Source organism: Ciconia boyciana, chromosome 8 (genome assembly GCF_034638445.1).
Source record: "Ciconia boyciana chromosome 8, ASM3463844v1, whole genome shotgun sequence".
In the NCBI taxonomy this organism is placed as follows: Eukaryota; Metazoa; Chordata; class Aves; order Ciconiiformes; family Ciconiidae; genus Ciconia; species Ciconia boyciana.
Genome location: NC_132941.1, coordinates 12,774,591 through 12,802,127, shown reverse-complemented (window position 1 = coordinate 12,802,127; position 27,537 = coordinate 12,774,591). Strand labels below are relative to the sequence as shown.

At 41.5% G+C, this 27,537-nt stretch overlaps 2 protein-coding genes across 3 annotated transcripts in view; both read left to right on the top strand.

The window, feature by feature from the left end:
* The first annotated feature begins 8,824 nt into the window (after positions 1 to 8,824).
* On the top strand, positions 8,825 to 14,029 carry CTXN2 (cortexin 2). Its single transcript, XM_072871147.1, has 2 exons — positions 8,825 to 8,954; positions 13,686 to 14,029. Exon 2 carries the CDS (start codon positions 13,740 to 13,742, stop codon positions 13,986 to 13,988), a length of 249 nt encoding a protein of 82 aa, XP_072727248.1. The 5' UTR covers positions 8,825 to 8,954; positions 13,686 to 13,739; the 3' UTR covers positions 13,989 to 14,029.
* A 6,571-nt stretch (positions 14,030 to 20,600) lies between these two features.
* The window catches only part of SLC12A1 (solute carrier family 12 member 1), a 49,084-nt gene continuing 42,147 nt past the window's right edge, over positions 20,601 to 27,537 (top strand). For both annotated transcript variants that reach the window (XM_072871146.1, XM_072871145.1), the window contains exons 1-3: positions 20,601 to 21,011; positions 26,485 to 26,619; positions 26,837 to 26,912. In XM_072871146.1, the coding sequence (XP_072727247.1) occupies positions 20,601 to 21,011; positions 26,485 to 26,619; positions 26,837 to 26,912 (622 nt within the window). The remainder of the gene's footprint in view (positions 21,012 to 26,484; positions 26,620 to 26,836; positions 26,913 to 27,537) is intronic.

The following is a 27,537-nucleotide window of genomic DNA, read 5'->3' as shown; positions in this document are numbered from 1 at the left end:
GGTGGTCTGCCGGGCCGCGGTCGCCGCGGCCGCCTCACGGCCGCGGCGGGAGCTTCCCCCGCGGGAGCGGCACAGCGCGGCCGCGTCGCAGGGGAGCCGCCGCTCGGGTGTGTGCCCCAGCGGCCCCGGCTCCGGGAGGGCAGCCCCCGCCCCGAGCGGTGACTAAGCCTCCAGTGCTGCTGCCCACCTCCCACCGCTGGGCAGCTCTGCCCAAAGCTCGGGCCTACTCCCGAGTATTTCGTAATTCCCACCCCAGACAGGCTGTCTCCCCAAACGGCGCTGCCGGCCACGTGCGAATTCCCCTGACCTGAAACCAACCACCTCGTGCAGTGGCCAGTGACCCCCCCCGGAGTACCTGGAGGCTAACGGAGCCCCACGACAAGCGGTTGGCGGGAGCACAGGCGCCTCACCAAAGCCAGTGGGCCTAGCACCAAAGGCGTATCGCCATTTTCGTAAGCTTAGGAAGATCTGCAAAGCTGTAGGAGGCTAACAATAAATAAGCTATTGCACATTTTCAGCTCTTCAGCTTTACGTTTCTAATAATACCGTCCACCCCAGCAAATGGCTGCTTGACCCTTAATTTAATTGAGGAGCACCACGCCAGTTGTTTGGGGACCATCTGCATTCCGAAGGAAGTCACCACGGTCACTGCTTTCCCTCTACTTCAGAAAATAGACTGTAACTTATTATTCAAATTTTATGCTAGGAATACTCAATGAATTGAAGTCATGATCTCTTAAAACAAAATTTGCCTTGCATTTTTCCTACATTTATAGTCTCCTTGTTCCTACAAAAATCAGTGTAGTCACAAGTAAAGTACTCCTCCTGCCTAGAAGATGTTGTATGGTCTTTTTCCAAACATTTCAGTACCTCCAGCATTAAGAAGATCCCCACATTTGTGAGGAAATGAAGGCTCCTGAATTCTGTGGACCCAAATCACCCCTTAACCTGTGCTGGGACAGCTCACAGACCAAATACAGGGACAATCCTTATACCTAGCCTGCTTAGGGGTTCTGGGACACTCTTCTAGTACTGGCTAAAAAGCTATCAGCTTGCACCTAAAGTCTCCTCCAACTGCAGATGTCTGATTATTTATAAACATATAAAGTTACTGGGCAGGTTAAGCTGCAAGTTCAATTATAGTTAGAGCACTGCAAGCTTCTAGATAGACATTTGTTTTATTCTTAAATATAAAAATTAAATATGAATAGTTGTAATTCTGCTACAAAATTTCGAAATTGCATAGGTCCATGCCACAAACACACTACTAAACATTTTGCATTCTCTATCACTCATCCTGGAAGACACTCATTTACTTACAAGGTAGAATCTGCAACATATTCCTCTCGGCTTCCCTTAGCTTCTTCAATCCCAATTTCTCTCTGTCACTTGGGGGGAAAAATAGGTTTTAAGCAATATTTTTAAAGGAAAAAAAGAATGTGTATTATTTGGGCAAAGTTTAATCATTTCACTAACCACAAGTACCAAAGTATTTCTAAAGGGGTCACCAAATGGTATATCAACATCTATTATATAAGGAAAAACAGTCCTCTGCAGTGAATTTAGATCAGCAGCTTCTGGTTGCTGACCCACAGGAATCCATGCACTTCTTTTAAGAAAACCATAAGTGAAGCTTAAGAAAAGCTGAGCAGTACAGAGGCTCCACATCTCTATTGGAGTGTGTTCCTAGCAAGAGACAGCTAAGAATCACTGACCTAGACAAATGTGGGTTTTGGAAGTAAACTCCTCATGAGCTGCTGGGACTCTCTTTTGTCTGTCTGTCCTCATGACTGTCATACCAGGTCTTGGTAACACCTGAGATTTTGGAGAAAGCTCAAAGATACTATGAAACACCCTAATAACCTAATAACCTACATCCCAGATGAAGGTAGAAAGGCATGTCTAGAGGTCTGATAAGAGGTGTAATTCTGTTCACACATTAACCATAATTAGATAAATAACTTGGTATTTGCGATAAGAATCATCACTGAAATAGTTAATGTTTACTTGAAATTGCTGTCATTACATTTTACAGCTCTCACTTCTACAAGATGAAAGGAAGTAATTCGCATGTTCAGGTTACTAAACCCTGTTACCAGACCTCTGTTCGATTGTGCTTTGCACAGGGCATCTCAAGTGTCGGAATCCTAACCCAGTATTATGGCACCAAGCAGCTGACACTGAATTCCTATGCCCATCGACCTGTGGATGCTAGTAACAGGAAGAATTACTGACTTTCTTACACACCGTTCGCCTACTTGTTCTGAATCCTCTACTGACTACTTCAACTGCTACCTTCTCAAGTTTGTATGCCTTTTGGCCCAGCATACACACAGTTTTGTACCAGTAAAATCAGTTGTCACTCAATGTGTTTTGTAATAAATACTGATAACTGTACAATCCATACAGTGATACACATCTATAAATGTAGAGGTGTTTTGTACTAGAGTTGTGTGGGGCATAGCTTAGCTTAAAGCCTGGAGAAGTGCTACTAGCTTTGCCCTGTCCCCCTCGCACCACAACTATTTATAGCATTCTGTTTCCCTCAGTTGCCTGTTTCAGGATTTTTATGGGAGTCTTGCATCCTTTTCTAGAAGTCTCACATGTAATCACTCAGTATTTCTGTCTTCAAAGAACAATAATAAAAATGGGAGAACAATACCACAAAGAGCTGTTAGGGAGCTGACAGGGGTGATTAAAAAGTGGGATTTCTTTGGTCTACAAAACTGTGTTGAAAAAAGTTTATGTTTTTCCCTAGAAAGATTTCTGCGTATAAAATGATTGAAATAAAAAGCAAGTCATCTACTTGGCATAGTAAGTGAAAAAAGGAAAAACAGTATCTTTCTGTGCTTGTATTTGTGCTGAGAATGTCTCCTTTGTTACAGTCTACCAATCCCTCCTGAGAACATTTTAAAATTATCTTTTGATACACAGTCTGCCAACATCTCTTCTGGCTCTGTTCATGTCCTTACAGGAGACAGATGTGGTCTCCGAGGAATGTTCCTGTTACAAGGGGATCCCTCATTTAGTACAAAACTGTTAAAAGTGTTCTTGATCTCTGTCCTAACAAATTCCTCTCGTCGTCCCCTAATGTAAATAGTGTTTCTCAGTTATGGGTAGGGTGTATGGCATTATGGCTGTATATTCTTGGCAAGCAGAGAGTTGACAGCACTAATTTACACAGGGAGTTGAGGATAATGGAATATTACTAGTGTTCTTGCATATATATGTAAATATAAGCAACTGTAAAGGAACTACTCTTGGAAGTCTCTTGTACAGTAGTAGTTACAGAGTTAAAATAATTACATGTGTTCTAAGTATCAGCATTCTTTTCAATACAGTAACTCTCTGGTAAATTCAAGTCTCAAGTCCTCCCTGACAAACGAGTTATTGCTTTCAACTTGCTAATGACCAAATATGTATCACCATCCTTTTAGAAAGGATCTTTTTAATTGGTCTTTGGTTTACCTCAATATTGCTTTTAATTTTGTTTCCAGGTAAGTCATGATCAAAAGCAGTCCATCAACACTTTCATCAGGTGGCACTTGTGAAAAAGTTCTATCTTCCTGAAAGTCAGTTTGTATGGAACTCAAGAGAATGGGACTTCTGAGCCTCATACATTTTAAATCCATTTACTTTTTTTTGTAAATGACTGTTCTCAGTCAGACATTGTTCTCACCTATACGATACCTGCATGGTGAATGTGTTGCTCATATTTTTTCTTGTTTTGTTTGCCATGGCACCTAAACGTGCTTGGCATTTTCTAGACCCTGTCCCTTCTGCAGAAAGCCCTGAGTACAGCTGGAGAAGGGCTGCTTTAACAACAGATTTGCTTTGTAAATCATTTGACTTTTGCTCATTTAAAGATTCTTTTTTGCACAGCCACAAGTATTTCCAAACCAGTCTGCCTTGCCTAAGGCTGCACCCAACCTACACTGCTTTACTCCGTGCTAAAAGCATTAACCCTACTCTGCAACTGACACCCTCTTTTGCATAGCTATAATGGACCTGAAGTAAAGCAAATATTATCTTCCCCAAACGCTCTCTTTGCAATTAAACATTATCTTCCAGTCTGAGAAAAGTGTTGTGTTTTTTTAACTTTGGAAAACAAAACATTTTACACTTGAAAAGGGCAAACTATCAAATGCAACAGCCTGTCTGCCAGCAGGCATCTTCCAGACTCACTGCAGCAGAGCACAGCCATTTCGCGACTAGAGCCCACCTAGTGCACAGACCTTCACACCTGCAGCTGCGGTGCTGATTGCTTCTTCCATCGCTCCCATGTCCTTTCGACATCTTTCCAGTTTGCCTTCTCTGTCTTTCTTGTTCTCCCTCCCCCATGCCGAATAAGTCTTCAACAGCACTAGCTGGTTCAGACCCACCCTCTGCCCCCAGATAAAAGATTGTACAGATGCTTGCTACAGCAATGAAACTGTGTGTTGAGGCTTTTGTTCTGCATGTTGTATATTTATAAAATACATCCTATGCCCACAACGTGGGATCAGACACACAGGAGACCTGCTCTACTTGATGTGCAAGGATCTAACCTCTTTTCCCCCACTGAAGGCTTATATCTCCCTAGTTCTCATCAAAATCTTTTTTTTCCCCCCAGTGTTATGCAACCCTTGACCACAGCTTAAGAGCCTAAAAACTTAATCATGTATTTTTTACCCCTAAAAGGCTGCATAACACCACACTTTTGGTAGCACTTTTACTGGTCCTATATTGAAATAAATCACATTAACCTCTCTTCCCCCAAATCATTGCTCTAACTGCTGAAGTTAGAAAAGGAAAAAACTGAGCAACCTGCTTGCATTTTGGTCCTTCCTTCCACAACACGTCCGGTCCTTAATGACAGGCTGAGTGCCCCTAAGGTAGCCACCAGCTCCCCTTCTCACAGTGCGGCAGTAAACACCTACCTCCTGCAGGTCTAGAATCATAGAATCATAGAATCGTTAAGGTTGGAAAAGACCTCTAGGATCATCTAGTCCAACCGTCAACCCAACACCTCCATGCCTACTAAACCATGTCCTGAAGTGCCACATCTACACGTTTTTTGAACTCCTCCAGGGACGGTGACTCCACCACCTCTCTGGGCAGCCTGTTCCAATGCTTGACCACCCTTTCAGTAAAGAAATTTTTCCTAATATTAGGAGGGGCCTAAAGAGAACCCATTCTGCCTAAGGCCTTAGAAGCCCTTTGCCCTCTCCCTGTTGGCCAGGGGCTTGCCCCAGTCCCGAGGTGGAGGAGCTGGGGACAGCCCTGGGGACATTTGCCCTCCTCAAGGACCAGCTCTCCTGTCCCATCCACACCAGGTGGCACTGTTGGTTTTCACAGTATGCATGCACTCTTCCACCTTCCCCAACACTAACACTCGTGTGCTGGACTTAAAAGCCGTGATTTTCAACCTTCTTCAGTTTCTGAATCCCTAAACTTCTCCTATTTGACGAGTGGGCCTATTCAGATATTTAACATGGGGACACTGCTTTGTAGAACTTGTTTTTCTGCCTCATTCCTGGCAGTCACCAGAGGAGTACCCTGTGGACCCCCCAGGACTGTAGACCACATGTTTAAGCCACTGGTGAAGTCAGTATCTAGTAAAAGCATGGCCTTTGCACAAAGAGAGATTAAGATCTTTTAAGACAACAGAAAAAAACATGGTAGAACAGAGGTGTTTATCCTTTTTAAAATGTCAAATACCCTGAATTAAATTACATAAAATAATTCCCACTTACAATTCTGATCAATACATAAATTAATATAGAATCCTCCCTCTTTCACTGTGCTCCTCTATTACTGCTTTTATCTCCCCCGTATACTATTGCCTTCTGATGACAGATGTTCTCATAAACTTGCTTAGATTTGCTTAAATTTGCTTAGGAGGGGAGTTTCAATTTGATCTGTTTCTTCTGTGCACAATATTCTTCACTGACTCTACCGTCATCAGCCCATTTTAAATTTCTAGCAACTGAAAGGAGAGTTTGTTTGTTTGTTTGTGAAGGAACACTCAAAGAGCTGTTTAAAGCTAAACTGAAAAGCAAGTTACAATGGAGTTAGTTATCCCTCAAAATAGTTACATTTTCTTGATACTTACACCGCTCAAATGATCCTTAAACATCAAAAAGTATTAACCAGCTAATAGTTCTTAAGAGTCCCCCTATTGCCTTTTGCTCGTTGGCACCCACTTGGCTTTAAGTGTCTTGCCCAACCTTAAATTAGGCCAGCTGAATTTGCAAGGTCAACATACCAAATTACTAGATGATTATATATAAAATCTTTATTTCTGTTCAAGGGCTCTCCTTTGAGGACACACTTAACACTCCCTAAAATAAGGATTGAATCAATGGCAAATGTGATTGAAGTCAGATGGAAGTAATAGTTATTGTTCTGTTGAATACAAAGAAGATGGAGCCTGATAGAGAAATGGAAAGTGAAGAGTAGTGAACGCTCTATTTGTCCATGTATCTAGAATGGCCATACATACACTGCTATCCCATTTGCCTTACAAAAAGTCACTGTTCCTGTGCAAGAACAAACTAGTGACTTTCAAGTGAAAAAGCAATGGAATACAGGAAGAGATTAAGTCATTCCATCACTTTTCCATTTTAAAATATAACATCTTGAACAGAAACAAACAGCATTATTTGTCTGCTGACAACCGGTAGCTGAAGAAGGGGACTCATTCCCTGTTGCTGGCTGCCAGTTTCTTTTCCAGTTTCATTTCCATGAAAAGTGCATCTTCAACACATAAAACCAAAGTAAAGTCTTTAAAATAGAACATGAGTGTCAGATTCTTAGAAATAATCACGTGATTTCAGCAACCTCTGGCATGCCATAGTACAAGAGGGGCAATTATTTCATGGTTAAAAAAAAAAAAATCTCTTAACATTCAGTTCTACAAGAATAACAAGAGGAAAGGATAATATCACATCTATAGGGAGGAAGATCTCACAAGTAAACCTTTTCCAGGAAAAATGGTAGTGAAAGACCCAGCATCCATGCCCAAAATCTGACAGAAGAGGCAAGATGCACCCACTCAGAGGTTATATACTTCTGCTGTCAATATTGCCCCTCATTCCCAGCCAGAGCAGACATAGTGGTCCTGGCTACTCCCAAGACCTACTTAGAGTAAGGTTCTCCAAGCATAGCAATGCTCGACAATTATTGGAAAAGCCTGGATTTATGTCACTCTCCCAAAACAGTTGTGCTAGGTTGGGGGGCACCATGAAATTCTGAGCCCTTGTGTGTTTGCTAATCCCCAAATCCCAAAACATATGTTTCCCTCTAGTGAGAGACCTTCATGGGGCCTCAGGTAAATCTGGGACAGGGCTAAAAAAGAAAACTAGAGCTCCTTAGGAACAGAAGAGCTCCTTATATACATATTCTGAAAGCACAATCTTATACTATTTAAAACAATCTATTTATAAAGTCTTCATGGATCTTTAAATATGAGAGGCACTTCAGAAATTAGCTTGACTTATAATTTCGGCAACAGACATTGTTTATGACATCACTGACACTACAACATTAGAAGATCAAACTAACAACCATTAGCGAGTGCATAGTTAACCATTAGTTTAACCCTTAGTTCTGCTAGCAGGAGAAAGCATTTTTTTGAGACTACCCAGTGGTTAGAATCCCATTGAAGACACAGCAGAAGAATCAGGCATTAAAATGGCAGGCAATGCAAAACCCTTTTCCCAGCTCATATTAGGAAGAAAAAGGCTTAACCTATCCTAGCGTTATTGCATGTAGCAAGAAACATGTGGAGTTTTTAAAATTATTTTCTGCAGAACAAATTCTGCTAGTAGCTCTACGGTAGCCTTCAAAAATGTCATGATGCATGGCACTATGATATACTCCTGTTCCACTGACCCACGTGCATCTCTGCAGGGGTGTATTCACCAGGGTGGCATACAAATATGGAATCGCTATCATTTAAAACAGATTTGCTGTTTATTAGTGCAATATACAGATCCAGCTTTGGGAAAAGAAATCCTCTTTCCTTATCCACCTTGAACACCTGCTGTTGTGGCAAAGTGAAGCCTCTCTAATATATAACCAGCGTCAGCTAAACATAGCTAATGAAAGGATATAAAGCGAGGTCTAGGCTTCCGCACCAACAGCGGCTCCAGCCATATGCCGCCACATGTTCTATGCTTTAATAGTTATTGCTATTAAAGCTACTGGGAGGACCGAGGCCACGCTGCAGGTGCAGCCTAAGAGGCTTTTAGCTCACCACGCAAAGCAACTCGGCATCAGTGTGTAAAACCCTGCTCGCTGATGGCACGGTGGCCGTTTCACGGCGAGCAGAACGGCCCCGCTGCGCCTAGGGCGGCTCTACAGGTCCTGCTCCGCACCGGCGGCGGGGCTGCGCCGCCGGCCGGGACCGGGGCTCACGGCTCCGGGAGGGCGGCAGCCCCCCTCCTGCGGGTGCCGCAGCCCGGTCCTCCGTCCGTGCAGGGACCACCCAGCCTTTGCGGCCCCGTGACCCGGCCTGAGCGGCGGGAGAGCGGAGAGGAGGAGGGCCGCTCCCGCAGGGCTCCGCAGCGGCCCGGGGCCGGGCCCTTACCCATGCGCCGCACGTAGTGTTTTGCAGGAAGTTTCCACGCTCCTCAGTTTAATCCGTGCAAAGGGGGGTTGGAGGGGAGCGCGGCTGAATGGCGATGGAAGGGGGCGGGCGGGGAGGAGGAGGAGGCGGTAGCAGCAGCGACCGTGTTTAATTTTTTAATTAGGGCGGTTTGAGCATCTCCCGGCGGGGCCGCATCGCCGGGCGGCGAGGGGAGCCCGGGCTGAGCCGCCCCCGCCGCCCGGGACCCGTCCCCCGGAGCCGGAGCCGGAGCCGGAGCCGTCCGGGCTCCAGCCTGGGCTTTCGACAGCTGGCGGACCGGGCCCGGAGCCGCGGAAAGCTCCGCGCTCCGCCACCATGGGCAGCGCGGGCGCGGAGGAGAAGGGTTCGTAGCGCGGGCGGCGCGGCGGGCTGGGCCGGGCCGGGCCGGGGCGGGCGGGGAGGCGCGGCGGGGCTGACCTTGCGGCACCGCCCGGCCCGCACCTCCCTGCGGGCGAGGGGCACCCCTGGCGCGGGGGGCGGTGGGCAGGCCGAGGGGCAGAGGGAGGGTAAACGCGTGAATCTGCCCTCCCAGGGAAGCGGGGCCGGGGAGGGTGAAGGCTGTGCGTGCAATCCTACAGCAACAATTGCTTTGCAGGTGCTCGCCCTCTCGCAGCCTCCATCCCCGGGGAAGCAGGCAACACTTTTCCACGTTCACAAGTTAAGGAGCATGCTAGTGAGCGTTTTGTTTTCCTGCCTCTCTATATTACCCAAATCTAGACCACATATATGAATTCACAGCACAGGGGCTCTTGTCCAATGGAGATGCCAGGCTTGTGTATTTACTAAAGATAAAAATCTCATTTCTGCAATTCACTGCTTGTCTGAAGGCTGGAAATGTCACTGCCCGGCTGCTGCTTCTTTGCAGGGGAATGCCGTTTGTGTGAAAAAGTGTTGCCTGCACCCTGAGTTACCGTGCTGCAAAAACACTGCCTGTTTTTGTGGGGCTTTGCTATCCTTGCAGAACAGTTAGCCATGCCTTCATTTGCTGGGCATCCATGCCCCTGGCCTTCCTTACACCTTCCTCTATGTGGTCTTAGAAACCTTAACCTGAAGAGACAGTCTTCTCCCCAGCAATTTAGAGAATACAGGCATGCAATGTTCACATGAGCATGACAGGTTGGCTGTGTGGTCACAGAGCTGTTTTTGCAGCATTTCTGGCCACATGTTGTTAACTCAGATAGCTCAGACCCTTTGGAGAATTCCAAATTCATGCTGATTTCTGTTTCATTAGGTCTTCTCCATTGCCAATCCTTTCACCCTACCACCTCCTATGCCCAATTCCTGTAGTAGCATTCCTGTTAAGACAGTTCCGTTTCCTTGACCAGATAGTTAGGTGCAAATGAGGTGCTTCTGAAACTCCCAAAGGATGCCTGCTTATGTCCCTAACCACACCAACACTCTTTCAAGTCAGGTTTGCTGTCACTCAAACACAAGCGCGGGACTGAAGCTATGTGAAGTACCTTCAGAATCACCAGATCCATGAACCAGCAGCTGGGCTGCAGACATCCAAGGGGAGAACAGATAGCAACTGATTTAGTCCATTTTGTTACACACTATCATTTATGAAGTGAGTTTTCAGGCACCTAAGGCTTAATCATGCCAAGAGGATGAATGCTCCGAGCGTGAGCAGATGTTACAGGTACTCACTTCCAGTAAGGAACCATTACCAAAAAAACCTTTAGGGGGTTCTGTGAGGGAAGGACTGAAACCCAAAATACAAGGCATATTATTGAGGAAGTCTTTATTTAACACTTACTGGCTACTTTTTTAATCTTCTCAGTATCTCTGAAAACATGAGGGTGAAGGCTAGGTCTGAAAAAAGTGAGACCCAAACCACCAAAGAGCTGGGGCTGGCAACTTCAATCCACACCAAATGTTGGCAGAGTTGGGCTGGTGATGCTGTTAGAATAAGAATTTCAAGATCTTTCTTCCAGCTGCCTCACAATACTTAGTGCCCATGGTGCTCCCCTTCAACCTCCATAGGTGCAGCCAGCACCCCTCGCTCATACTTCCATTCTCCTTACCTCAGTGGTCTATCTGCTGAGCTATTTTCCTCATTCCTGTTTTCTCTAGGACTCTGATTGTTTCTTCTGGTCTCACAAGGGCCTCCAATGGCCTTTTATTTCACAGCAGGACGTTAAGGAGCCTTTCTTTATGGCAGTGTTTTTATACAGGCAATGAATCAAAGGATGAGCAGAGTCTTGACCTATAAAAAAAGTCAAGAGAGATCAGTCTGAGGCCAGCCCCTACAAAATGACTCTGCAGATTCTAACTGATATAATGCCTGCCCCCATCACAGTGCCCTAAAGGTTATCTTCAAGGATTTTTGGATCCAGGCCATGTTAGTTAGTATTCACAGTCTTCTGACTCATGACTTGACACATACACTGCAGCAAGTGAACGGATATCGGACTAACTGGGAGAGGACATCTAACCTGTATGCAGCACTAAAATGTGAAAACAATAAAAAGGCACTCAAGGTCAGTCTTGGTACCACAGTTTTGGGGATACATAATTAGAGCAAAATGTTCTGTGAACTTTAAGGCTTCAATTACAATTTCTGAAATTCAGGACAAGGAAGAGAAGAACACAAAGCTGCATTTTAGAGTCTCCCAGAACCAATTCCCACCCAAGCAAAATGCCCACCATTTTCTCATGCAGCTGTTTCAGTCAAACTCTTGCCAAATAAGACTAAGATACCCATTTCTTACCACTCCATGTTTCAGCGTCAGTCAAAGCTTTGCACAGAGATCTGTCCCATAACATCTCCTGACAAGCCCATAATGTACAAACAAATCCCACTAATTCCAGTGTGTAACCTGCACAATTAGTAAGACTGGAAGTCGTATTCTTGGAATATGATGCTCTATGATGAAGAAATGTCACCTCAAACACGTACATATTTCTCTGGTCTCAGCTTAAACACAGGGCTCTCCATGGCCAGCTGATCCCTAAGATTTCTCTCTGTGTCTTCCAAGATGGCAGTCGAGATTTTTGGGTCTGGCTTTCCCAGGTAGTGTCGACATATCATTATCCTGTGTAAGCCTTTAATTTAATTTTTATAACCCAGTGTCCTAGGACTTCTGGAAGGTAATTTTTTTCCTTGACTGGCTCTTGTTCAAATCAACTGATTTGTGACGTAAATGCACGATATTGAACTTTCTGTGATTTTTTTTCCTACATAAGGTCAAACTTAATAGAAAAATTGGAAGTATGCCCAATGAAAATCCGTACAGCAGGTGGGCTTTATCTATGATATATTTTCAGAAAATAAATATCGATTGGTTTTGACATTACTTCTAATTCCCATAGGCTATATCTGGATCTTTTCTCCAACTTAACAGGAATTAAAACAGCAAGACCCAAAGAGCAGAATATCATTCAAAACAAGGAAGGATCTCATACACAGCATTATAGAATAAACAGACTGTTGGTTGTTATGCTCTGGCAAATGTGTAAAGACTGTAATAGGAAACCATATTATTTAATAGCTACTCCATTGAGGGTTATCGCAAAAAGAAAGACTTATGCCTTGCCCTTTTAGTCCTTGTTTTAAAATTTTCATTCTTTAGGATAATATTCAAAAATCCCACAAATTTTGATGTGAGAAAGGAGACACTGAACAAGATAAAAGTTCTGTCCATTTCTGTTGTCTCACGAGTTCCAAATCTGATTTTTACCTTTTCTGTTGTTATTAATTGTAGGCTGACTCAGGATATGGCTAGTTTCAGCCATGACTGCAGTACAGAGTAGAGATACTGGAGCTCCCGTTAAACTGGCTAGCCGCACAGGTACCTGAAGCAGTGTAGCCATGGCAGCACAGAGCTCTGAGTGGCCTAATTACTCTGCCAAGAAATAAATGGATACTGGGAATTCCCTGGGGGGAGAGACGGTTGAATTGTTAACAAAAAGAGTTTTCCCCTGAGGCACGTTAGTTAAATAGGTGTTAACAAGAGCCAAAAAACCTCAAGTTCCAACTTTAGAATAAAAATGCCTTTGTCCTTTGGCATTTCTGAGGTCCCAGTCCTCCCAATTCTCCTGCTGTCTATAGAGACAAAAGAAAGATGTGATTTCAATATCTGATGGAAAACCTGAAATAAAGCAAAACGATTCCCACCCCCAACTAAAATCTATACATAAGATCTCCTTAAAAAGACAAAAATAAAAGTCTCTCCTGGCTGGAAACACACAGAGCTCTCCTGGTGGCAATGGCGAAGTGGAGATGCTCAAGCATCCTGCCTCCATAGGACACACATCAGGGTCAGTCCCCTGAGCTCTATGAGGAGCGTATTCAGACCTGGTGTTTACTATGCCTGTAAAAATGGCAGGATATGTATGTATTTAATGGGGAAGACTAAGGAGAAGAAACAAATGCCAGCAAGATTTAGGGGAAGGGAATTTAATTCTCTTATCTATTCTCCCACCAATCTTTCCTCTTACACAAGAGTGGACATGTATAGAGGAAGGCAAAGGGGCAATTTTACCAATATGCGCACTTTCTTACAAGCTCAAAATGCACACAGCATTTTTCTGAAAATGGAGCCCAAGACTTCACTAAAATTGCACACACAAGGCTTTATTTTACAAGTTGGATCTATTTATTTAGATTATTTAGATTAGCTAAATTACATAAGCACAATCCACGTTATTTGGCTGGAACTCCCTCTGAGGTCAATGCAAGGTTAACTAGTTTAAGGACTGAGGTGTAAAGCCATTTCAGAAAACATACTGGTTTCTCCAGGTGGAGACCTTGGTGAGTATTGCCTAATCAGAATCCGGAGGCTTGTGCCCAGTCTGACAAAATGCTGTTTGCAACAGCCATGTGCTGAAATTGCTCTGTTTTGAGGATACAGAAAGCCAGAAAATTGTGAGTCTGCTGTCTCATAACAGAGGCCAGTAAGTGGATGGTGTGTAGAGGCTAAAAGTTGCAATTTTATCTCATTAATTTAAATGTGAAAAAACAACAGGACGCTACTGAAATCCAATCTGGGTTTCATTTCCAAATGTTCATATGCTACAGCTCAGATATACACACCCCATTTAGACCTAACCAAGATTCTACTTTTCTATGCAGGCAAAGAAGCAATAGAGGTGAAAATCCCACAGAGTCACCAGGATGTGATGCCCAATGATGAGCAGTAATTACTGCAGCAACACTTCAGCCAGCATGAGTGTCAACGAAATGTCTGCCTTCCCTCTGACTTTAGAGCAAAAAACTGGCTTTGCCTTTGTGGGGATTTTGTGTGTTTTCTTGGGACTTCTAATTATCAGATGCTTCAAAATCTTGCTAGACCCCTACAGTAGTATGCCTTCTTCTACGTGGGAAGATGAGGTTGAGGGGTTGGATAAAGGAACATTTGAATATGCTCTTGCATGAAAAGTCACAGAATATCCTGCCTTAAATCTGATGTTGATTTCATTTTGGAAACCAACCATTGTTACATTTGTTATACATACCTGCATTTTGGAGATATGTTGGTGGCATCCATTTTGTTAAATAAATATTTGTTGCAAACTCAAAAGCCACTTCATGTTGCTTTTATTTGAGGAACAGTGGAATGGCAGATAAGAAATGGTTAACAGCAAAGAAATACTACAATAAACAATTCACTAGAAAGTTATCATGGCCAAAAAGTATTTTAAGAATCAGATGATGTCTGCCTTTTCAGAGGAGGATCTCATTTCTACTGTGTCTCATGATAGGCTGGAGAGAAAGGTGCAGGACAAAAGACAGACTCATGAATGGTGAATGCTTAAGTGGTAACTCCCTCCCCTCCTCATCTGCCACAATTTTCTGAAGCTCAGAGACTGTGCTTGTATACTGAGAATACAAAAGTGGAGGACAACAAATGGTTGTGGCTCAGAGGAGGTGCCTGCAAGAGGTGTGCATTCATGTTGCTGAGATAAGAGTAACAAGGGTGGGGTGGTCCACGCACTACCAATAAGGAACTAACGGGAAAGCTAAAGATCACATCAATTGCTAACTTGCCTCTCACCTTCAAGAAGAGCAGGTGCTGTACTACTGACTGTGTTTATAAGGAAAGTGTATGTTGCTTCTCCTCTGTGAAACTTTGTGGTCTTCTGCAAACAGTGCGTAGTTCTATTTCTTCCTGCTCATATAAGAGTACTTTTTTGATAGGCCTCCCTTCTCCTACTCTACAGCAACAGAAAGTCAAACAGAATTAGTGGAAGGGAAACACACATCATTAAGGAAATTTTTGATTCTACAAACATTCAGCAATACAAAATATATTACCTGCTCAGAACTCCAGTCTGAACCAACACCACCACAGTCCCAGTCCACCAGTGTCTCTGATATCGTTAAAAATTTTAGGTGAAAGAGAAAAACTAAATGTTAAGTAACCAATCTTACAGTCTAGCTGAATTGGTCAAGGCATGCCAATTTTCTACTCCACTTGGTTACAGAAGATGATTCAGATTAAACTGGAACTTAAACTGTCTGGTTAACAGCTCCCAGCAGTAATTACACCAGCTTGGCAAGGCCAAAGCAGAGACAGTCATGCTGCATACCCATTTGTACTCAGCCCCCGAAAGGGACACTGGTCCAAGGCTGACTGGAGATCTCTGTACTCTCCAGCCCCTCTCCACAGCTGGTTCTTCTGTTTGTGCTCCTACAACTGTGCACAGAGTATGATCTGGACTGTCAAACTGAAGAATTGGTCATAGGAGTTCCTATCAAGGCAGAAGAACTAACAGTGAAAGCAGAGACTCAAATCTGGGTTTTCAAGGTCACCCTCGTATACACAGCTGTTTAGCAAGTGTGACAGTACTTGATAGAAATTCAATTCCATTTTTAAGAAGGTTGGCATCAGAATTTTAAGCACTGTCACTTTTGCTAAACAGCTCTGTTTGCAACAAGGAGCAAAGACACGGAGATCAGTTACAGCAGTTGGTTTCTTTTGCATGTATTCTGAAAAATACATATTGTCCCTTTTGCCCTATATACTAGGCAGTATATAGGGCAGAGGCAGCCAGTGGAACAGCAGATCTCAAGTGCCATTTGGAACATGAAATACTTGATTGTACAGGGAAGGACATGAGTCTCCTGTCTGAAAAATGTAAGAGAGGAACAGCCAACACTAATCGGCACTGGTCACTTGAATTATAAAATATAAACAATTTTGTGAATGTAAGAGCTTTTAAACTGCTTCAGATTCTGCATAAGAAAAAAATGCCAGACCCTCAGAGATTCAGTATATTGCATTTAACCTCATTAATTTAACCACAGAATCAAAGGTAGGTATCAATACACTGATTCATGTGATCTGTTATTGCTGGATAGGATCATCCACTGCAGAGACCTGACACTGTCATTCTTTTTACATACACCTAATCAGCACTGCTGAGCTCTGCGCTGTCAGGTTAGAGTGCTGAAGGTACTTAAGTTATCCGGGTTAAATATAGTTGAGTTATCTCTACACTACACAGCAAACACAGCAAACATACCCAAAGAACCCAAATACTGTCTTACTACTTTTGTTCTTGACCCAATCTATTGCTGGAAGCAATAATCAAATTCCCTTATGATTACAAAGCTTCATCATTTCCTGCCCGCCCTTCTCTGCAGCCCTAGAAGACAAGGGAGTTAGCCTTCCCAGAAAGAATACACAGAATATAAATTTTCAAAGGTTTTTCTTAAATATACAGAGCAAAACTTTGAACGGGGTTAGGAGCAAATAGTTCAAAAATGCATGTAGGACAAGGGGACCACCAATGACGGATCCCGCTGACTTCATTGGAATCTCTTCTGCATAAAATGCGCTGAGCAGAAGCCTGAACTCTTGTTATCTCTGTTACTATATATGCAGAACTGAAAAATAGAGAGATCATGATCTGTGCACAGAATCAGGCATAGCTGGGAGGGAAATGGAGATAACAAAAGTATTTTCAGGCCCCCTTAGAAATTTTGCAATGCCATAAACCCAGTAATTGTAATGGATAGGTACATTTGCTGGTTAATAGTTAACAAGCTAGAATGCTTCTCTAAATCACCATCTAGAAATGTTTTGAAAGAGAGGGATTGGATGGTCTATTCAGTATATTAAGCAGGAGAAAAATCTGGCCAATAAGGCAGAGTCTGTAATGCCTCAAAGAGAGGGACACGCTATATGCATGAATAAAAGAGGCAGATTGTCCTTCCCTAAAAACACAGGATTGAATGGTAAGTTAAATTATCCTGAATAAGGTAAACTTGATTATTTATGTGTAATGCTAGAATACTAAACACAAAATTAATGGCAAATAACAGTTGAGAGACCTCTGGAAATACACTGTGAAAATCAAAGTATTATTTTCAAGAACAGCAGAAAGGTAAGAGAGTTTTCTTTTTCTAGCAAAATAGTAATATTATGGAAATAAGACAGTGAAATTACAGAATCATTCTACTTGGTAGCGAAAGTCTCATTGTCATCAAAGAATCAGGATTTCATTCAGTCATGGAGATGGAAACAAACCTAGTTTCACTGACCTTAATGACAAAAGATTTGTTTTTGCTCCTTCATGCCTGAAGATGAAACACTTCCTTACAACTTTAAAAGGCTGAAGGAAGCAGAACACTATCTATGATCAGAAACGTGTAGTAGTAGTAATAATAATAATATTGATCATCCAAACCCAGCAGAAGTAAAATAAACTAAATAAATGTAACATGTTGCTGTGAGGCTTACAAAACATTAAGCAGGAAAACTGACACAAATATGAGGCAGTTATGAAGTGGTATAATAGCAGAGAGATGACAGCAGAATATTATCTATAGCTGATGGAAGAAGTGAGAAAATATGCTTTAGCTACATCTCATACTGAAGATAGAGGACATTTGATTATCAGCTGTTCAAATTATAATTTTGATATGTGATTTTAGAGAAAATTTACATTGCCAAGGTATAAATATTGATGTGGTATTTTATCTTTCAGTGCCAAAGGGCAAATGCATTTCACAAAATCACTGAGAAATTTAAATTGGAAAAAATCTCTGGAGGTCATGCAGTCCAACCTCTTGTGAAAGCACAAAACTTTAAAAAATGCATCTAATGGGCTTATTTACCCAGATTTTCAGTTCATATATTCCTTTATATAGATATATTTTGTTTCTAAAACTTTCTGCTTTTACATATACTTGCAGAGTGTCAATGTCTAAGCATGGTCTGTTTTCGTCAGTTTGAACAGACCTGGACTCCTACTGAATTATACAGGTCTATACAATCAGACTCCTTTATCTCCTTAGAAGTATGTTTCAAGACATATGGATTGGCATTGTTTCAATAGCTCGTTTCAGGGCCATCTAGGTCATCCTGTAAGTTGCTGCAAAGGCACTTAACCCACTAAAGGCCTGATATTTAAGTACCCCTCTTGCTCTTGGGGTTTTTGTTTGCTTGTTTGTTTTTTTGAGGGGGTCTGTGTCAGAAAGTGGAGGCGAGACGCAGATTGTACAGCTATCATATGTTCACCTCTCTATGGGCTGCCGCTCAGAGGGACCTAGTCAGGCTAGAGGAACGGGCCCACAGGAGTCTCATGACATTCAACAAGGACAAATGCAAATCCTGCACCTCGGACAGACTAAACCCCTGCACCGTACAGGCTGGGGCCTCACTGGCAGGGAGCAGCTCTCCTGGAAGGGACCTGGTGAGCAGCAGGCTACAGACGAGTCAGCACCATGCACTGGGAGCAATGAAGGTGAACAGTGTCCTGGGCTGTGTTAACAGGACCATAGCCAGTAGATCAAGCAAAGTGATCATTCCTCTCTATTCAGCACTCATCAGACTGCACCTGGAACCCAGTTTCTAAGTTTGTCTACCTGTCCCCCCCACCTGCCCATGTAAGAAAGATGTTGATAAACTTGTGTGTGTCTGATGGAGGGCCACCAAGACGGTCAGGGGTAGGAGCATTTGCCCTATAAGGAAAGAGGGCTTGTTTAATCAGAAGAAAAGGCATTAAGGGGAACCTAAGCAGCCCCCCCCAATACTTACAAGGAGGTTACTGACAAGGCAGAGCCATGCTCTTTACTGAGGTGCAGAGCAGGAGACTGAGAGATGATGGTCACAGAGTGACACACGGAAGGTTCCAACTGGATATACAGGAAAAAACCACTATGAGGACAATTAAGTATTAGAATAGGCTGACAAGGCACATTGTGGAATCTGTCCTTGGAGGATGTCAAGACCTGACTGGTGAAAGCCCTAAGTAACCTGATTTACATTCAATGTTCCCTCTGTTTTCCGTGGGAGGTTGGACTAGATAAGCTCCCAAGGTCCCTTCCAACCTGTGTGATTCTATGACTTGCTACAATTTCTTTCAAATCATCTTAAAGGTTGTTTTGAGTGTACAAATGTAAAATTGAGTGTAAAATTCTATCAACTTTCCAATGCCTAGGACTATTGTTAATATTTCTCAATAATTACTACTTTACCATAGTCATTTATTTCCTCCATTATAATTTAGGAAACCCAATGCTATTTTTGGATCCATTTCAGCTGTCTATTTATTCCTTCATATTACATTAATTTTATTTACATAGAAAATGAAGAATTTACTATATCTTATTTGCCTGCTCATAAATTGTCGCCATCCCGGAACTATTGAAAACTTAAAGCCTAGCTTTTGTAGTTAATTTTTAAAAACGTATTTGATCCAAGATTTTCATGCAAATTTAATTCTAGACTATGAAAGAAATATACATGGTATCATAATACTTAAGTGGAACATAAACAGTAAATGGACTTCATGGAATCTTGTGTCACATCCCTTGTACTGCCTACACTTTCACTGGCTTCAATTAAACGTTGCATTATTAAAAGAAACACTATATTTGAAAATCAATTTCAGGTACTTAGAATCTGATCCAAAGCCCATTATATATAGATGGTGTTGCGAATCCTGATTTAGGATCCTGCCGATTACGCCAATTTGTCGCAAATGGGTGATTTAGATCGCTTAAAGAATCACCGTCAAAGGTATTAGCAAAAGTGGTTTTAATACAGTGTTGTAAAAGTGCAACTTAACAAAGTTCGATGGCAAGGTTCACTCTGTTACTGTACGGCACAATCATTTGAACAATGACTCAAAACTACCAAGGCACAAATGAAAGTTACCAAGACAAAATCAAAGTTACCATACTACAAGGTTATGCGCGATACCGGTCGCTTACCAAAGATCTGCTGTTGGTAAAAGGTCTCTCTGCCTCGAGGAGCAACCTTGAGAGGTGTCCCAGCTCAAGGGGAGATCACCACCATGCAGCCAGGCTGCTTAGCAGGGAGAGCTCAAAGAAGGCTCACTTAGGCTGTCATATTCGTGGAATAAAGTGGTTGGCTTGTAGTCAAATTACAGGTGATGGAAAAGGTATGCATGAGACTCCTTGTACCCACAAACTTTCTTTGTTCCTTGATAAATGAATCTTGGATAAGCCACCTGCTATTCATGTGTTAATCGCATGATCGGTGTTCCAAGCTCATATGCATCAATGCTCACTGTGTCACTCTGCTCCTTTGTGGGTTTTCAGAGAACAGATTGAAACTAGAGGAGTTCTTGGCCTGTTTACGGCTTAGGCCTTTACCTCATTTGGAGCCTCTACCAAACTACCGCTAGTTTGGTTCAGGGGTCAAGTACATTTGTCACGGATGGAAACATCTCCACAAACTCAGTCTTTGACTCAACTATTTTTTTACTCAACAAGTCATAGGATGACAGTCTCATGGATATTTGGTGAGGCGGGGGAGAGCTTATGGTGGAAAATTTATCTAACTGTGCAAGTTAATAGAAATGTTTTATTTATATTTTTTATGGCAGAAACACAGCGGACACCATTAGGAAGACTGCTTAGAGATTTCAAGAAAAATTTGTCAGAACTTTGTTACTCTAAAAGCAGAGATTTCATATGCAACAGCACTAAACCCTTTGCTGTAGCTGCAACTAACTAGCTGCAGCCACAGAAGAGTAAACGGATCAGTGACCTAAGTCTATAGCATCCCTGAAGATGTCAATGAATAATTCGCCAAATGTATTCTTGGATCCAAATGCAAATCGGTTTCAAGTCAACATAATTAATGAGAGCCATGACAACAATGAAACATCCCAAGAGGATGTGGGCTCTGACCCACCACATTATGAAGAAACATCTTTTACTGATGAAGCACATAACAGACTGAGAATCAGTTACAGACCAGGAAAAAGAGAATTATATGACAATTTCCTTCAAAATGGGGAGAAAACAGAAGCTAGTTTACATCCCTATGATACTCACACTAAAATGTATTATCTACAAACTTTTGGCCATAACACAGTGGACCCAGTTCCCAAAATTGATTATTACAGAAACACTGGCAGCGTCAGTGGGAATAAGCTAAGCAGACCAAGCTTATTAGAAATTCATGAACAACTGGCAAAGGTAAGTGGAAAGGAAAGATACAAATTTTCTCTATTCCATTTCCAGGCTGTTAATTCTGTTTATTAATATGAGAAAGTCCTTAAATTCATGGACCTTGCCCAAGAGAAAAAGTAGAACTAATCACTTACTATATTTCCTGTGGTAGCTGCAGTATGTTTTCTGCCCTGTGCCCTGCTCAAAGCAAAGATTTTTATTAAAAGGTGATAGTAATGTACTTGATTAGCAGAAAAACATAGCTTAATCTTGTCTAAAAGTATAAAACTACTGAATGTCTTCTGTTTCACTTAACAGTTAGGACAGCAGATGATGAATGTCAATTCATAATTTAACCAAACTACACAATTCACACTTTTTCTAAACTTGAATTTAATGTCAATGCATAACTAAGTTTCACAGATTCCTCTGTTGTATTCATTAATATATATAAGTATTATAAAAAACGTTATGTGCAATAAATGCAATTTCAACTAATCAAAATTCCAAAGCACTACCTGTTTATTGCTGTAACAAACCATTCAAACAGCAAGAAAGAATCCAGAACAAGGATGCTGAGGTTGAAAGTGTTTGCTCAGAAAAGGAATAGCAGACAAGTTTTCAGGTAGTGACTCAGTGAATGAATTTAGGCCTTCATGCTCATTATACCAATGCATTTGGAGAGAATCTGAAGAGCCTCTTGAATGACTACATAGAAAGCATTTATGGAGGAATAATTTGGCTAAATTCCTCCTAATCTATCACACAGAAGAGCTGTTTAGACTTTGCTCATTTAATAGATAGGACTATATCCATGTAAAATACATTTGCAGAGAGAACTACCAAACAGGATACAACTGGCTAAGCTCCCTTTGAAAGATTTTCTAGGGCTGTTTCTCCTCTCCCCTTCTGAGTGGACCTACTTTTGGTTAACACAACATAGAAGTTTACTACTGATACATATGACCAATGGATTTAATGGAAAAAATGTCCCCTTGGCAGACTCTTCCCGTTTGCCCCATTTTTTTTTCCACATAGGCACTACAGTAAATGAATAACGAAATACCAAAACGTGCCCGTTATTGCGATGATCCTCACTTTTGTCACCCGCTATGGCTACTTGCCAGAAGAATATACATTGGTCAGGTACAATCTTTTGGGGTTTGCACATTCAAAACTTCCAAGAATTATTAAGTAATATTAAGTCTCTTAATATGGTAATATTAAGTCTCAAATACCAGATTTTCACTAACTTCTGTGTTACTGCCTCAGATAGGTAGACAGATGAATTTTGCTGTCTATTCACCTATCTAGATCTTTTAAGGCTTGATTTCCCTACGTGGAAGAATCACCTCCATGCAAAATAAATAGCGTGGAAAGCTGTAATGAGAACTTCCAGGGACAAGAACAACTAGATTAAGCACTTTGAAACAGTTAAACTATTAAAAAACCTGCTGCAAAACAGTGGAATAATATGATACTCTACTGACTTGGGTAAAATCAGACTCTTCCCCCTTAAGCCACAATACCAAGTTCACTGTAAAAAGCAGAGGACAGACACAGGATACCAGAATTAAAATCAAACCTTTTCTGAGGTTCTTAATTGTGCACTTGTCAGGGCAGGGCTGGAAAGAGAGAGATCACGTCTATAGTCAAACTCAGACTAGAAGTGTCAATATGCAGCAAAAAACCCTATTCTTTTTCTGTGTTGGGCAATAGTGAAATGCGAAATCTCCAGAGAAAACATGCTCTCATCACCATTCCACTCAGTTTTTCATACTTCTGAGGTCTGAATAATTTGGACAAGCATCTGATTTTTGGATGCTGGTCCAGATCTTGTTCAAACGCCAGTTCTCTGGAGATTCACCTGTCCTAAGGAGGATTAATATAAAGTAATGAAATCAAGCAAAAAAATAGCCATTAGGAAATTAGGACCTGGTTCTTCAGGATCTTATTAGGACAACTTCCTAGTTTTGGCCTGACTTACTTAAATTAAGGCCTCCACAGACCTGCATAAAATGGCTTACGTAGGAATGAGAAACAGGTTATCTGGGTCATCATTTATTTCCAAAAATGAATGCAAAGTGGATGTGTAAAAGGAAGAATATGAATTTGGTATCCCTACTTATTTGCAGATGTGTAAGCTGCTACTCAAGGGACTAAGCACACTTCCATGCCCAGAAGAAACTTCCTCTTACAGAAATAATTTACTTCGGTAGTAGCCAGAGAGGAGAAAAATAGTGTATTAGCTTTGAACGTAATGCTGAATGAATATGTACTGAACATTAGCATATTAAGGCATTTTCAGTTTTTACCATTACCAGAAAATTCTTATTTTTTGCTGTTGCATCTTTCAATGGTTTGTTTATTTAAAAAAAAATTAGATAAATTTGTTTAGGGTTTTTTAAGGTTTTCACTTAGAGAAGATTAAAAAGAAGGCAGATTCCATCCCAGAATAAAATGAAGGGAAAATTGCTTCACAGGTTGGGACTCTTAGGGAAGAGAAAAGACCATCATCTAGCTTGGTCATTTCCAGACTTTTTCCAGTATCCAGCTTACGGAAGGATAATCTTATGCCTCTCAAAATAGGAAGGTGAATGTCAGAGGTAATGGGATTTTTGTTCCACTGGCAACCCACTGTGCCCTTATGTGAGTTGTGGCCCTGGTCTGGGAGCCACTAACCACGGCACTGGAACAAACGACCCGCCATTAGCACGGCTGGAGTCTATTCCTGGCTGTCCCATGGACTCACTTTGTGACCTTGGACAAATCACTTCCGCCTACAGAGCTTATTCTGAAGAATAAACAAACATGAGGTCACCAAATAGTAGATTAGGAGGGAAGGGAATTAATATGGTATGAAAAGGCTGAGCTCCTATCAGGAGGCAAAAGCAGTATGTGCAGCTGGATGGGGCGCCTATCCACCAGCCCCAGCGTGCAGCAGGCTCTCTAGCCACCACTAAGGAGGGGATGAAATGCCACATTGAGTGTGTATGGGGGTTAGACTAATAGCCCAAGATGCAGTTCTGGAGAAGATGCTTTATTCCTTTTTACTTTAACACTAAAATCTGGGCTTACCACACCATACCCCAAGGCAATCTCACCCCCCTTGCCTCCAGCTTTTTTGAAACTCAAATTGTTGAGGGCAACTGTCCTGTCAAAGCCCGTTGCCAGATGCTGATAAGAAGTGACATATGTTTGACTTCAGATTTCTAAACATCACATAAGCACTCCCATTGTGCTTTGATGCTGGGCTTAACATCAGACGATAAATATTAATATTTAATATACTTTTTTAATATGTAATTTTTCAAATGTCAGAATGTAAGGCAGGCTGAAAGGAACTTCAAATATCTCGTTCCTACACTGGTGGAATCAAATGTGTGTCGTCTTTCAGCAAGACACGTCAGTTTTTGCACACATTAAGCCACAAAACGGCAATTAAATCCCTAAAAAATAGTCTAAGTGCTATTTCACAGCTGATGGCTGGTGATAATTACTCGGGCTTAATATTTACCCTACATAAGAAATCATCTAACCTTTCTTCATCTTGGCTATTCTCCACACTTGTTACGGAGACTTGATGAGCTCATCATCTTTAGCCCCAGGAGAGATGAAGACTAAACTCTTCTGAAACAAGGAAAGGAAAATGTTTGGTTTGTTTGGTTTTTTTTTTTAAAAAAAAGCAGTTAACTTTTTATTTTGGTAGCTTTTCAAAATCTTCTGTCACTTTTATTCCACATCCTTAATGCATGAGTAGCACAGGTACAGCTGCTTAGTAAATAACCAATCATTCACTAAAGCACACCAATTTAAAATGCATTTATGGAAGGTTTAAGGCCATAATTTATGATAACGGCATAGAGAGCACAAATTAATTCAAAGTACATAGGAAACAGCTTGTTTCAAGTACAAAGACCAAACCCTTTTATTTTTTTTGTCTTTGAAATTCTAACCACTGTAGCAAAAAACCCTCATATTATTCTGCTAATCTTCCTTAACTCACTTTAATAATTTACTGTATTTTGAGCAAACACAGCCATTATTATTCTAGGGTAAGAATTGTCAAAATTATCTAAGTAACTCAGGAGCTCAAAGTCACAGGCTTTCAATAGATCTTGTATTCCCATTTCACTTAGGGCCAAAAGGGCCATAGTCACCAAGTTTAATCCATGTCAAAATGTATTATCCAGTCACTTATTTCTCATTTGTGAGCACAATCCTGGATTTATTGTGTCAAAGGCATTCTACAACCTTTCATCATAGTGGCTAGAGCCCCCATCCATGAGGAGGGAGTCCAAACATTAGCATAAGCGCCATATACAGTTGGTCTTTATGTCTGTTTTGGTTTTGTTTGTTGGGTTTTTTTAAGTCCATGGACAAAATACAGAAACAGCCTTGAAGCTTAGGCAAGATGAAAAAAACTCATAGATTTCACAGAATCACAGATGTTTCCCCTCCTTGACCTGTTTAGTTAATCTGGAAATATCTTCATCTCCCTCCAAACCCTAAAAGCATCTTGATTCCTCTCCAGAAGTGACACATGCTCCTGACCCTCTGCCAGGCTATGGCAAGGTACATGGTCCTTCCTGAAGGTCTTTGCAGAGGACCCAGACGATACCTGGCTATAGTTAACCTAATGCCAACTCCTTGCAAAACCAGTCAGAACTTTGTATATTAAAAAAAATAAAATAAACAAAGCAGCAATGACAAATATAAACCTCAGTACCATGACATTCCTATTCAGCCACAAGAAACATATCATGATGCTAAATTGCCTCAAAGATTCTGGGGCAGAGGAGCTGAAGAGCTAAAATACAGATTTATGTCTGTAACTGGATGTGAACAACCTAAAATTCTGGGCTATTTATTCTGGTTACACCACAAATATGGCAATTCCTAATCCTATCCACTATGGTTATACCAGAGGTGGCTAAACCACAGAAAGGACTATTCATTTACTGCATTATTTATTACATTTCACTGGCACTTCTCTGACGGTTTTCAAGAATATGTTACCCATTTGCTGCTGCAATTATGTTTGTACTTTATCCAACAGAAAACACCAGAGTTCATCACATAACTTTGCCATGCAGCACTCAGCTAGGTCTCTTTTCACTGGTGAGCAATTACCCCTGTTTCTACACTTAGCATTATTCATAAATTGTTGCAGCAGCATGTAGAGGCCAACCATGAGACCTTCATTATGTTAGATGCTCTACTAACATATCAACACAACATATATGCTGAATACAGTTTACAATAAAAACAATTTAGTATCAGAGAATAATGTATTTACACTGCTTAAGCAATTCTTTCATCTTTTCTCGCTGTTAGCAAGCCCACCTGCTGATGCCTGGTGTGAGCAGAATATTGCACTCTACTCCAGAGACAGTAAAACCTGATGATCTTTGGAATTCCTTTATTCCATATGTCTCTTATGGAGCCAGGTGTCCTCTGCTTGGCACAAAAATGTATTTGTTTTTGTGTGATCCTTCAGAACATAGCCGTGAGCACTGGCTCAGTCGAGAGAGTGGCTAATGGAGAAAGCACCGCTGGAGACGAGACAGCAGTCAGCAAGGAAGAAGAAAACAAAACAGGATTTGTCAAGTTCGGATGGGTGAAGGGTGTGCTGGTGAGAAACTTATCTGCATTTCTAAAAACACGAAAAAAACCCCAACTTTAAGATTTGTTCTGCAACACTAAGGTCTTTTAAGAAGCAAGAGAGGGAGGTGGACTTGAGGGATGTTTGGGGTGCTTTTTAAAAGCCTGCAATGCACACTATCACCCTTCTGGTTGTTTACACTACTTTCAATGTTGCACTAATGCAGTATTTTTTGTTTAAAATCTAGGTAAGATGTATGCTTAATATCTGGGGTGTCATGCTTTTTATTCGACTTTCCTGGATTGTAGGTCAAGCAGGAATTGGTATGTATCTTATTTAATATCATTTTCAACAGTGAAAGGGATAAAGAGGATAAACTATACATGATCATGACTAATATATAATCTGAGATGTGCATTTGCATGTTGAACTAAGTGTTTTCAAATGCTTGCCAGGGTAAAAATGTTAATCCTCCAAACTATTGGAATTTTCCAGACTCACAGCCAAATTACTGCTTAGAGGCATAGATCTGTTAACTATGCATATGATCATCACATTTGAATATTTCTAAGCTTTAGTGAAATTTGTATTTAGATCCTGTAACAGATGTAAACTTCATGACTCGGGCCAATTTCTAATATGTGTGTACAGAGTTAACCTTTAAGAGTTCACACTTGGCTTATCTGTGAATCCCAAACCTTGTCATCTACATATTAAAAACAACGCTTCTTCACACTTTTCTGCAAAGATGAAAACAGAACTGGAAGGAGGTCTCATCTCATCAGGATGTTGTTATTTTTAACTATAGCACAGCACTAGATACTAGCGTACTATAAAACACTAAGTTTTTAAAACTCTGCTACAGCTTTCGTATAAATTAACTAAGTACACTTCATTGTGTGCTGTATCTTTGCTTCTTCATTGTGCAATTTAATTAATCCAAATCCC